The sequence below is a fragment of the Corylus avellana genome, chromosome 6 (genome assembly GCF_965113065.1).
Source record: "Corylus avellana chromosome 6, dhCorAvel1.hap1.2, whole genome shotgun sequence".
Lineage (NCBI taxonomy): Eukaryota > Viridiplantae > Streptophyta > Magnoliopsida > Fagales > Betulaceae > Corylus > Corylus avellana.
The window spans coordinates 7458866-7471727 of record NC_142495.1 but is presented as its reverse complement, the minus strand read 5'-3'; the positions used below and the strand labels follow the sequence as shown (position 1 = coordinate 7471727).

The window sequence follows — 12862 nt, the reverse complement described above, 5'->3', positions numbered from 1 at the left end:
TACTTGCTTTAAAATATTATTTCTCATTCTTTTTTTATTATATTATTGACAACACTTAATTAAAGGGAAAAACAAACACATATATAGAAATCATTCATACATATGAGGAACATTCATCTCACATGCAAGTACTAGTTCTTAAAATTAATAACATAAATAAATTTTTTCATTCAATTGCAATTGATTTGTTTCCATCTGTGTGTTTCTACGCAATAAATTTTTTTTGCACTAAATTTTTTCATCCAACTGCAATTGATTTGTTTCCATCCGTGTGTTTCCATGAAATAATTTTTTTCTGCATTCAATTTTTTCATCCAATTGTGTGAAGAAATTTTGTGAGCGAGAGAGATAAATTTTGTGTGAAGAAATTTTGTGTCTGAGAGAGAGAGACGTAGCAGATGTGAAGAGGTGTTCAGAATAAATAAAAGATGTTAAGTTAAAAGAGGTGAAATAAAAAAATAAAAAATAAACAAAAGAAAAATAAACAATATTTTATTCATCAAGTGTGCTATAGTGAATAACTCTAAATTGCTATTCACTGTAGCAATGTAGATATTCTAACTAATGACAAGCTACTCTGTTTGAGCTAAAAAAATAAAATAAATAAATAATAGTTAAATATAGTTAATATTAATTTTTTAGTTAAGTTGCTGGAAATACTCTAATACGTGTCCAACCTCGTGAATTTTTTATTTTTTTGAGATAACTTATGATGGATTTACTATTCACCTTATTCTTATTGAGAAAGAAGATGCCATTTGAGATCCCCTTAACTAAAATTTGTCTTTTTAATTTTTTTTAACATTTAGACGCAAATGAGATGCCATTTGAAATTCTTACGCATGGTCGTTAAAAGGAAAAAAATTGTGGTTTTGATTAAAAAAGTGGGGGTGTTTGGTTTTGACTTTAATTAGACTTTGAAGTTTGAAGTTTGAAGGTTGAAGGGGTTGAGTCATGAGTGGTAGGAGAAAGACCGCGTCCACCGGCTGCCCCCCCCCCCCCCGATGGGACTATTAGACTATATATATTATATTGTCAAAAGTTGGCATTAAATGTTTAGGCCAGTGCGCACCACACGCTTCCGCAACCAAATTTTATTTGCGCAGGATTTTTCTTTAAATTGGGTTAGCATGACTTCTCTTAATTTAATCAATAAAAATAATATGTGTCATTTAAATATGTGAGATGAACATATTTTTTTAATAGCATAGACAAAATTAGAATAAATAATATTAAAAACTCATGTGCATCTTACATGTTATTAAAAAAATAACATATGTTATTTTTATATAGTAAGTTGAAGGAAGTTCCTCCAACCCAACTTAAAGAAAAACTCTATTCTTTTTTATTTTATGTTCCGATTTTCTTTTTATTTATATTATAGAAGAGAATAACAACTCAACAAAAATGTTAAATAGGAGTGAGATTCCAAACAACAAAACTCTAAATAGTAGGGATGTCAACCCGGTATGATTTTTCGGTTTTTGACCAAAATTGGGAGCCGGAACCGGAGTACTTGGTATTTGATTTTAGGAAACCGGAACCGGGGTACCCCAGTTCAGTTTGTACTTGGTTATCTGGACTGGGTAACTAGTTTTTTTTTTTAAAAAAAAAATCTCATTTTAGACCAAGAATTTTCCTCTCCTTCACGGCTTCACAAACAACATTTACAAGAAATCAAACAACAATCTCAATCAAACCAATCTCAATCTCAAAGAAATCTCAAGAATTTTCCTCTCCTTCCTCTCCAAGAAATCCAACCTAATCTCAATCAAACAACATTTACATACCCATTAGTTGTAGAAAACCCAACAATTTCCTCTCCTTCACAAACCCATTCGGCCATGGCAGTCAAAATACCAACCAAGAAATCCATGAGACGAGCGAGATGCAAGAGAGAGAGAGATAGCGAGTTCAGATGTGAGAGAGAGAGAGAGAGAGTGAGTTCAGAGAGAGCAGCAGAGAAAGAGGCGGACTAACCTAATTCCTAAAGTAATATATATATATATATTAAAAACATATTATTAAATATATCCACCCCGGTTCCGGTATCCCGGTTTTTACCAGGTGCCAAAAACCGGGACCGGAACCGGGGCCCTGGTTTTTGGTTTTTTTTTGGAACCGGAACCGGGTCCCCGGTTTCCTGGTTTCCCAGTTCTGGTTCCGGTTCCCCGGTAATTTTTGACAGCCCTACTAAATAGGAGTGAGATTCGTAAGAGCAAATTACCCCCATTTTTATTTTTTTATTTTTTAAAAAGAAAGAAAATTGCAAAAAATCAGGATTTAACAAAATTTACAAAAATACTCACACTTAAATCTTTGCAATTTTGTATTTCATTACAAAGGGATGGCATTGCAAAAAATTATAAGTTTCATGCACTACATTGAAAGTTTTTGAACTTTGAAAGATAATTGCGAAAGTGATAAAAATTCAAAAGAGTGAAGTCAAGTTTTTCTTTAATTTTATGTTCATCATTAAATAAATTTTTTTTAAAATATTAATAATAAAATAGATAATTATTTATTTTAGGGTAAAGTCCACTTAACCCCCTCAAACTATCACCTCAATGACAATCTATCCCCCAAACTATCAATTGCGACAATTTACCTTCCAAACTATCAAAACAATGACAATGTACCCATAATTTTAACAAAATAACGAAATTACCATTACTAAAATAAATAAATAAAACTAAAATTTAAAATTTTTTCAAAATTTTAAGGGTATTTTTGTCTTATTGAAAATTATATAGGGGTAATTTCATTATTTTGCTAGCATCGAGGAGTGCATTGTCATTGTTTGGATAGTTTGAGGGGTAAATTGTTGTAATTGATAGTTTGAGAGGTAAATTATCATTGAAGTAGTATTTTGAGTGGTGTTAAATGGATTTTACCCTTTATTTTATTTGAAAATGGAGAAAACTTTTTGTGGTTTTTAGGAAAAATGTAAGAAAAATGATGTTGGGAATTCTGTTATCAGTGTCTCGTAAAGAAATTTTTGTTCTTTCATCTGGCAAGTCGGTCTGTAAAGGCCCTCTGGCCCCTCTCTTTTTTCCAGATTAAGCTGTGCCCACTGCCCACGGTGTGAGAGTTCAGTCCATGTGACTAACCCCACCTGCTTACCCTGAGCCCTCATTCTGTCTCTTTGCAGTCTAAAGAGTCCAAACAATTATACAAATCTCAATTTAGTGGACCACATAATCTTACACCAACACAATATTAATCAATAATATTAAAGCACCCACTTTTTTTTTATTCAAACCAATAGGCAATTGTGTGCATGTTATTTTCTTTGTGATAGATTATACGACAAAGCTCAGAAAGATAGACGATTTTGAGGAAGATTGTAATATATTAAAGTAGGAAATTAATTAAGAATTCCGACATTGTTGAAGTTGGATATATGTATTTAGGAACTGGCGATTAATTTGATAAAACATGGGTCACGTCATACATGAATTTGCAACTTGTTATCATTAGCCATACATATATGTAAGGATCAAAGACAGTTCTTGCCTTCTTGGTAATCAATGAGGGCACTCTTTTTTCATCCAACCTTTCTCCACATCACATCACATTACATGTTTTGTATTATTTGTTGATTATTGTGAAAAAAAATGTTTTTTTTTTTGGAAAATAAACGTGGCCTTACTCCAGGACCGGTTGATTTAAAATATGTTTGAAATTACGTTGAGAAACCGAGTTTTTAAAGTCAAAACGAACTTTATAAAAAAAGCTTTACTTTTAGAACTGTTTAGGATTGTGTTTGAAAGATCTAAAAGTGCTTTTAACACTTAAAAAGTTAATTTGAAGAAAAAAATACTCGTTTGATAAAAAAAATTAAAAGCGCTTTTAAGGGTCCAAAAAGCTGATTTAGACTATCATTTGATAAATCTGATGCCTGTATTTGGGTTGGTTCTACGTGTAGGTTTTCTAGACTTAACCCATTTTTCAAGTGGAAATTCAGATTGAATTACTGCATATATGTACATGATTCCCAAAACATGGATTTAAATGTAGTTAACATTTGCTCAAATCCATTACATTCGCTGGCTTTTGCCTTCTTTTTTCCTCTTACTATGTGATTTACATATTTACAACAAATCATAGTGACAAAAAATGGCTATCCAAATTATCACATTCTAAGAGCCCTACACACCTGAACTACCTGTTTTGGAAGTTCAATCTCTTGATGCAGACTGCAAACATGAGGGCAAAAAAGGCTGCAAACATGACTAAAATTGCAGCAGTTGGCCCCATGAAGTTCAAGTTGTACCCGAAATGGTTTTCCACATACCACTTGATGGTTGGATCAGGCACGATTCCAGGCACTTTGATAGTGTCCTCAATGTCACCATACTGTGAGACAATTAGTCCATAAACTGTCCATGCCACCGGGCAGAGATAGTAGTACCATATCCACCAATTGGGTATTCTCTGAAAATTCATAGGGTTAATTGAATGTTACTACTTAGTATATACTGCATTTTGTCATTAAAGTTTATACAAAGCAGTGGAACTGAACTTACTGGTTTGGGGATAAAAAAGCCAGAGAAGAGAGTGAAGAGTGCATAAAATGCTGATGCAAAAATGGCAGCTGCTTCGTGATTCGGTGTGATTGAAACCGTCATCATCCCGTAGTAAGTGAAGTAGAGGAAGGAGAAGAAGGTGATGAAGAAGAACCACAAGAACTTCGCTGCTGTCCATTGAAAGCTCACCATTGCATACACTATAAGTGAATAATAAGTAGTTTGGACGAATATATATGGTATTTCAACAATAACCTGCATAAAATAGCCAACTTTGATTAGCTTTGGACAAGTTTGTAACTTCAAATTAATATAAAACTTCTATTGATCTTTTGTTTGTTGGTGATTTTTTCCTGTCCCTCACCTGTGCCATGGCATATGGTAAAGCTGAGTACATCCCAGCTGCCTTTTCTCTATAGAAAACAGTTCTTTCAACAGCTACAACTGGCTGCACCGTTGAGCAGTTGTTAATTCCAACAAATAGGACAGAAACGTACATGGCTCCAATGATCATAGTGAGATCAGATGAATTCTCCCTAAACATATAAAAAAAGAAAAAAAAAAAAAAATTAGTGAGCTATAGGATACCGTTGGACTTTGATAAGCAGAATATCCACTACAAAAGAAGGAAAAACCAGGCTTTGGAGTTTGGAGTAGGCACATATACTAACCTTTCTGTGCCAACCTGCCAGAAAATTGTGCCAAGCACAAGGGCAGCTGCCAATGTGAAGAAGTACCGAACGAGGTTATAATCAGGACTTCTCCAATAAGTCCACCACTGCTTCCATAGGCAGGATTTGAATTGGCCCCATGTGGACTGAGAGTACTGAGTGGGAAAATAGAGATCTTTTGACCCTTCTGGTGGAATCTCCAAATCTTTTACTAGTGCATTGATTTGTCTGTGCGCGCCACATAATATGTTAGCTCAAAATTTACCAAACTCCAGAAAATGTCAAGTGTTTTATAACTTGCAACATATTACTGTATACTTACTGATACAAGGATGACGATTTGTAGTGCTCAGCAAAATCAATTCCAAGTCGGACTTCGGATGCGACCGAGCTTGCTTCCAGCATCCATGCTGCTGGGTTTTGTTTCTCTTTAATTTTATTGACTCCAGGAACTGCCTGCAATAACCAATTAATGGTGGTTTAGTGCATAATTGTATTTTTCTAGAAAGAGAAAGAATTCTATAAAATACCTCAAAATATTCAATGACTTTGCAAGAATTCCGACCCAAGGGACCTGAGTAGATGACTTGTCCCCCTCTCTTCATCATTAGCAGCTCATCAAAGGCTTCAAAGATGTCAATACTAGGCTGATGAATTGTGCAGACAACTGTTCTTCCAGTGTCCACTGTATTCCTCACAGTCCTCATAACTATGGCTGCTGCCCTTGCATCAAGCCCTGAAGTTGGTTCATCCAAAAATATGATTGAAGGATTAGCAACAAGCTCCACTGCTATTGTCAACCTCTTCCTTTGTTCTGTGGACAGACCCGTGATTCCTGGAAGCCCCACTATAGCATTTTTAAGATTTTTGAGCTCTACTAATTCCATCACTTCATCCACAAAAACCTGGAAAGAAACCCAAAAATCAAAAGCGTAGCTATAAACTAAATCAAATGTGATATTCATTTAAAATATGACTTAAACATAATCTTTGATTCTTACCGTTTTTTCTTTATTGCTGACTTCTTGAGGGAGTCGTAGGAAAGCTGAGTAGATCAAGGACTCTCTAACTGTGACTTGAGGGGAGTGAATATCAGTCTGCTCACAGTAACCAGAAGTTCTGGCAAATGTTTCTTGCTTCTTGGTGAACCCAGAAATTCTTATATCACCTTCAATGTAACCCCCCGTTTTTCGTCCAGCTAGAACATCCATCAATGTCGTCTTTCCAGCCCCACTGACTCCCATCAAAGCTGTCAGGATTCCAGGCCTAAATGCTCCAGTCACTTCTCGAAGTAGCTGCAGCCTATCCTCGGTCACACCTTGATCCTTCATTTCCTATAAATGAGAGTAGTTCAGGTGTTTTAAGTTAGTTGTTTTCGGAAAAATAACACCTTATACAGATTTTCAAAGTCAAACTTGAAAATGGTAAAACGAGATATAAAACAAGAAGAATAGATTCTTACTGAGGGCATGTGCACGTAGTAGTTTACACTGTCAAAGGACATTGCTAGAGGTGTAAATGGAAGAACCATCCCTCTCTTTGGAACAACCTCATCTGCTGCCAAAATGCTGGTAACCTTGGTATTGGATTTACTACTTGTTCTCAGGGATTGCAATTCTCCTGAAAGATTTCAATCATATGTTAATAACTCTAGTGCTTATATATAAACTTTGGTGGAGATTGAAATTGGGTGTAAGGTTCTTACTCATTTTATTTTCATTTGTTGAACTAATAGGTTTGACTCTTGATATTCCCTGGTTGTTTTGCTCATTTGCCAATTCTTCAGAAATTACTGCCTGGGGCTTTCCAAGAGCTGGCATAAAGAAACATAGAATTTAAACACTTTTAAAGCTTTTGACAAAGAATGAAGAAAAGCTGCATAAATTCCGCCTTGAGTGGTGGTTCTGAGAAGCTTACGGTTTAGGTACACGAGCGATAACGTAAATAGGACGTTGAAAAGAACCATGAACCCCAGAAGAGCTGCGGCTCCAATCCAATACCAGTATTTGTAGTGGGGAACATCAAATCTCTCCAACACTGCCACACCCAACATTGTCATATTGTTTGATGCCTACAATGAAATCACAAGGTTTTAGCGAGTTAACCTCTACTGCGGAAATTTATCACAAACTGTTATTTCTTTGAATCTAGCAAGTTGCAATGATATCCATATGTATATGATCATACACTCTGTTTCCTTTGTTTATTTTCTATTTGTATCTTTAATGCCCTTTTCTTTTGCATCATTTAACAAGGAACAGTTATATAGTTATTGTTTGTATGACATACCAGTTTGTTCATCCACCTTGGGGAAAGCATCTCATTGACAGTCAAGGCATTGAAACCATATGATAGAGGCGAAACCCAGTGACCCCATGACCACCATACAGGAATTTGTCCTGTTGCATCCATTCCGTTAGATCATTAACTAGCATAAGCACTTTCTTTTAATCAACAGAAGAAGCAAGCTGATATAGAGACTTGTATCATCACAAAATAGCTGAGAAATGAGTAACCTTTGGGAAGGATGAACCCTCCAAGCAGGAACAAGAGGAGCAGAGAAAGTGCTCCTCCGGTATGGGCAATGATCATAGTCCTACATACCCCAGCCATGAGCCTAAATAGCCCAGCAGCCATTTGTTGGATCAGAAATATCACCAGAAGTTGCTTGGAAAACCTGAAAAAAACACAACAACACAACTTGTAAGATTGAACAGTCATCATAATTGTCATTTATGGTAAAGCATCCTAAGCGTATATCACAATATTCTGCTATAGTTCAGATCACCTGCTAGCTTCTGGTGCATATCCAATTGAATAATATGTCACAGCTGTCCAAGCTATAGACTCCAAAACTGAAATGGGAACACGAAGCAAGAAATTTGGTATGGTGAAGGCCCATGCGGGGTAAAATAGGAGATCCCTATGCTTGTAAAACACAGGAAGCCTCATGATTGCTATAGAGAGCTCAGCAAAACCGTTGAACATATTGACAATCATGGAAAATATAATTGCACCAACGTATAGAGACCCATCATCATATGTAATATCTAGCGTTGTCCTCAAGAACATGGTTGATGCAATGACGGCGACAACTATAATCTGGACAGTCTTGAAGATGTAAACAGGCGCGGTCCTCTTGATCAAGAGCCATTCCCTATCCATAGAGGCTTTGAGGAGCTGCATTTTTGGGATAGAGTATTTTGAGAAAGCAAGAGCTGCTTCATGGCTTTTTGACTTGTCATAGGGGATGAAGAGCTCATTCTGAAGCTGCAAGCCAACATGGAAATCCTTAAACTGCCTTGCGAATTCAGAGACAGATATGTAGCTGTAGGGCTTGCTCCTATCTGCCCAGTACTGCTCTTGATCCTTCTTCGATGTAACCTTCAACAAAAATGAACACAAAAAGTATTAGATTGAAAGGGTTTTAGCTTTTTCACAAAAATATGTGGCATATTCAACATCTATGAGGAGTTATTATTATAGGAAACTGATACTAAGCTTGTTTGACAACACTTTTTAGTTTTTAGGATAATTTTTTTGCTTTTCATTAAAAAAATAAAAATGTTTACAATCAATTCAAAACACAAGACACTCAAAAATTACTTTCATTTTTATGTCACGTCACAATCAAAGAACAAAAGTACCCTTTAAAAAGTTTTACAAAATGAACGCTATATCTTTGTACGCTTCAGCTACTACATGGTGCACAGTTGGAAAAATGTTGCAAACAATTAATGGGTTATGTTAGATATTGATGGAAATGATACAAAATAGGCTTAAATTGACCAACCAATACCTCTACCAGCTTTATGGTGCCAAGATTTTTCCTTGCATGAATTCTGAGTTAAATGATCACTAAGACACTCAACTACAGATCTTCATTCTGCAATTGGTAGAAAAATTGCATGTAATTTAAATTACCTCTTGCAAAAAGTCAGCAGTGCCCTTCCTTTCGGGGCACTTGAACCCACACCTCTCAAAGAATTCAAGCACGTGCTCTCTTGGGCCCTGATAGGCGATCTGGCCCTCTGATAGGAGGATGATGTCGTCAAAGAGATCAAACGTCTCAGGATCCGGCTGGAGTAGGGACATCAAGATTGTTGCCTCAGTGAGGTGCGCAATCTGCTGCATGCACTTCACAATTTGAAATGTTGTGGAGCTGTCTAGACCAGTTGATATCTCATCCATGAAAAGAGTATTTGTTGGTCCCACAATCATCTCCCCTGTTCATGCATTATCCAACATCAAGCCAATTTAAGTTATTATATATATATGATCTGCAAGGCTAAATAAATTAATTTTCATGCAGAGGTTGTAATGGGTTATATATGTAAATCACAAGGTTCAGAAGTAATTACTTTGGTTATCTATGGGCAGAATTTACTCGGATCAAAATTTTCTTCAATAACCCAAGAAACATAACAGAGGAAAATTAACTTCATGTAAAATGTTAGAGAAATTAACCTGTTGTTACTCGCTTCTTTTGTCCACCAGAAATTCCTCGCTGCATCTCGTCTCCAACAAGTGTATCCTTACACATATCGAGCCCCAAGAGCTGTTCTTATGCAAGTTTGTAAAAGATAATTAATAAATTAAGAACTATGTCCAAATATGAAAAACAAAAATTCACTCACAAATACCCAGAGACCATAATAAACTCAATTCTCAAACTTACCTTGAGAATATAATCAACAATTAGGTTGCTTTCAGCTCCCTCCATTGCAGTTGCCTGGACAAATAAGATACACAAAATAGGAGTCAAGGAAATTGTAAAGATATTATTCCCTTGACATTTTGAGAATTTTATTGATTTCTTTTTGGTCTTGAACAATTTTCAATGGTGTTATTAATTACCTTCATGAAAAGATCAACTTCAGTGTCAGGAAAAATTCCAGCAGCTTTCTCTCTCCTTGAGAGCTCAGTTAGAAGATCTAAAGTACAAAAATTATTATTTGTTGGAAACCCAATAAATCATTTAGGAAGTTAATTACAACACAAGTCAAGTTGATTACCATATCGGCTCCCAACTCCTTGGAACCTAGCTGAATAATCTAGGGTTTCTTGAACTGTTAGATCACCCAAATGAACATCATTTTGGCTAATGTAGGCAGATGTCTTCCGTGGCACAAACTCATCAAGCCTATGACCATTGTAAGTGACTTGTCCTCGCACCTAATCAATCCACAAAAACATGATGTTAATTAATATTCATCACTAATATTGTTACTACAAAATATGATCAATTGACTGATGAAACAGTTGCACAAATTGAAGTACTGAGGTTGCCCCCATATGTTTTTTTTTTAACAAGAAATTAATATTTGACGTACTTTCAAATTTGGGTCCAACTTTCCTGCCAGTGCCAACAAAAGTGTAGTCTTTCCAGATGAAGGAGGGCCTAACAAGAGGGTCATCCTGCAACAAAATGATAAAGAAACGACATAAAAATTAATCCTTGAAATCAGCATGAAGATAAGTACTTTTTTAGAGAAAACTTTTACTTACCCCTGAAGATAAAGTGGTTTTACTAACATAACCTCGAATTTTAAATTTTTACAAAGTCAGTAAACAAGTGAAATTAAAAGAGACTTGAAGTTATGATTGGAAAATCGCTTATTCTTGCAGACGTAAACAAAGTTTACCCTATTTTTTAATTGCATTTCTCTTAAACCACTGAAATTGCTAAATAATTTGCTTGGGGTTTCAAAGAGTAATATGCTGCATAGGTCACTAGTCACAACCTATATACCAAAAGAGTGGATTTTACAGAGAGAAATGATTTTACCTTGATGGGTTTATGATCCCAGACACATCTCTAAGGATTGTGAGTTTTGTTCTCTTAGTCAATCTGATTCCACAACCACCAAGAGCTGTTTCTGCAATGTTTCTTGCCGTATTGACAAGAGTTGGAAGAGCTCTGTTGCCAACATAGCAATCAGCTACTATTCCTAATTGCTCAAATCTAACTTCTACTGTGGGCACTGCGATCCCCACCCTGCATTTACAAACAAGATGATACTTAGGTTTGCAACAAAACCAGAATATGGGCGAATTTCAAAGCAGTGACAGACATGCACATATATTACCAATAAGTAAATGAATATTTTTTTTAACAAATTATCACATTATTGATATAACAATCAAACAAATTACCAATAAGTAAAGCGCCGAATTTTAAAAAGGGAGAAGGGGAAGGAGAAGGAAATTAACTTACTTGTTGATACGATCTCTTAGTTTCCTAAAGAATTTCTCATTATCTTCCTCGACAACTTTAAAGTTGCTCTCCATGAACTCCTGCCTGTCGTTGGCATCAAGCTTCCTGACATCCACTTGTTTGTGCAATTTCTTGGTGACATGATTCTCAACCTCCACAACAGATTGCATTAGGGATGTTCTCAACCGATTATAGGTCGGAAGCTTCTCTATCGCCGCCCATCTCAGAGCCTCCTCGTCTTCTTTTCTTGATCTTGAAAGGCTTGCAAACGGATTCTCCGCTTGACAACTCATTATTTTAGGTCTCTGCAACCCTCTGAAAGAGAAACAGAGAGAGGAAATTTTCTAAAAGAATTAAATTGAAGAAAGATTATAAAGAGGAAAGAGAGATTCATGTGAAAGACGAATTCTAAAGGGATTAGAGGTTGTGTAATTAATTTTAGGAATTCTTTTTTTTGATAGAATTAGGAATTCTTTTTGCATGGGAGAGCAATGCCGGGAGTCGGAGACATGCAAAGGTAGTGATACGTACAAGAACATATTTCTTTCTAATCAATCTAATTTTGCTTCTACATTAATGCGTGATTAATGCTAATGCAACTAGACCACTTAATCAAATCAAATTTTGCCACGTCAAGGAAATTAATGACTGATGATCTTTGATTGGTTTATTTCTTGGGGTTACATTTAGAGGTTAATAAGTTATTCTCATATTCTCTTACAAATTCAGTAAATCAATCATTAGATTTGTGGGATCAACCATTAACTTATGTGGGATCCACCTAAGTCCACAAATTTAATAGTTGATTTATAAGATGAGATGAACTAAATATAAAAAAACAATATTGACCTCTAACATTTCTCTATATGAATATATGGGGATAATCTATTAATGGGATCGAGTTTTTCGTTAAATTAGGTTAGAAGAATCTTTTCTAGTCTCCAAAAGGTAGCTCATAAAGTGGAGGTATCTAGTTTGAATCTCCTTTCCCCCTATTATATGGCATGTAAAAAAAAAACTTTTTTAACTCGGCCTATAAAATTATCGTATGTCCTTTAAGCATGTAAAAAATCACATACCAAGAGATGCATGATTTTATCAACACCGGCCCATTTTGAGACAAAAAGAAGTTCCAACCAGTGTTTGGTAGGAGTGTCTACCTCAAAGTAGGGATAAATAGGGTTATGAGCTCTGGGAATATTGAAGACAAATGGAAGTAGGTTGGAGGTAAGATCAATGGGAGTACCCCCTAAGAAATGTGCTCAATTTGAGCGGATTTCTCTAAGAGCGTGAGATGTTTGAGTAGTGTAACCACCTACCAAATTAAATAATTAAATTTATTTAACATGGAGTGTTACCTGTAGTGCCTTCAAATTAATTAATTGGTAATTAGCTGAATTTACTACACCAAACTAATTATTAGAGTATACTATAGTGGAAATCAA

At 35.5% G+C, this 12862-nt stretch overlaps 1 protein-coding gene across 1 annotated transcript; it reads right to left on the bottom strand.

Annotated features, from left to right (window-relative positions):
* Window positions 1-3987: 3987 nt before the first annotated feature.
* On the bottom strand, window positions 3988-11710 carry LOC132187813 (ABC transporter G family member 42). Its single transcript, XM_059602253.2, has 21 exons — window positions 11418-11710; window positions 10989-11198; window positions 10534-10618; window positions 10216-10375; window positions 10058-10134; window positions 9879-9932; window positions 9668-9758; window positions 9125-9426; window positions 7989-8584; window positions 7717-7877; window positions 7490-7599; window positions 7118-7271; window positions 6906-7013; window positions 6663-6820; window positions 6202-6534; window positions 5731-6105; window positions 5523-5656; window positions 5201-5428; window positions 4894-5065; window positions 4530-4784; window positions 3988-4437 (listed from the first exon to the last, which is right to left on the bottom strand). The coding sequence occupies exons 1-21, from the start codon at window positions 11708-11710 to the stop codon at window positions 4165-4167; spliced, it is 4329 nt and encodes a 1442-aa protein (XP_059458236.2). The 3' UTR covers window positions 3988-4164.
* Window positions 11711-12862: the final 1152 nt, after the last annotated feature.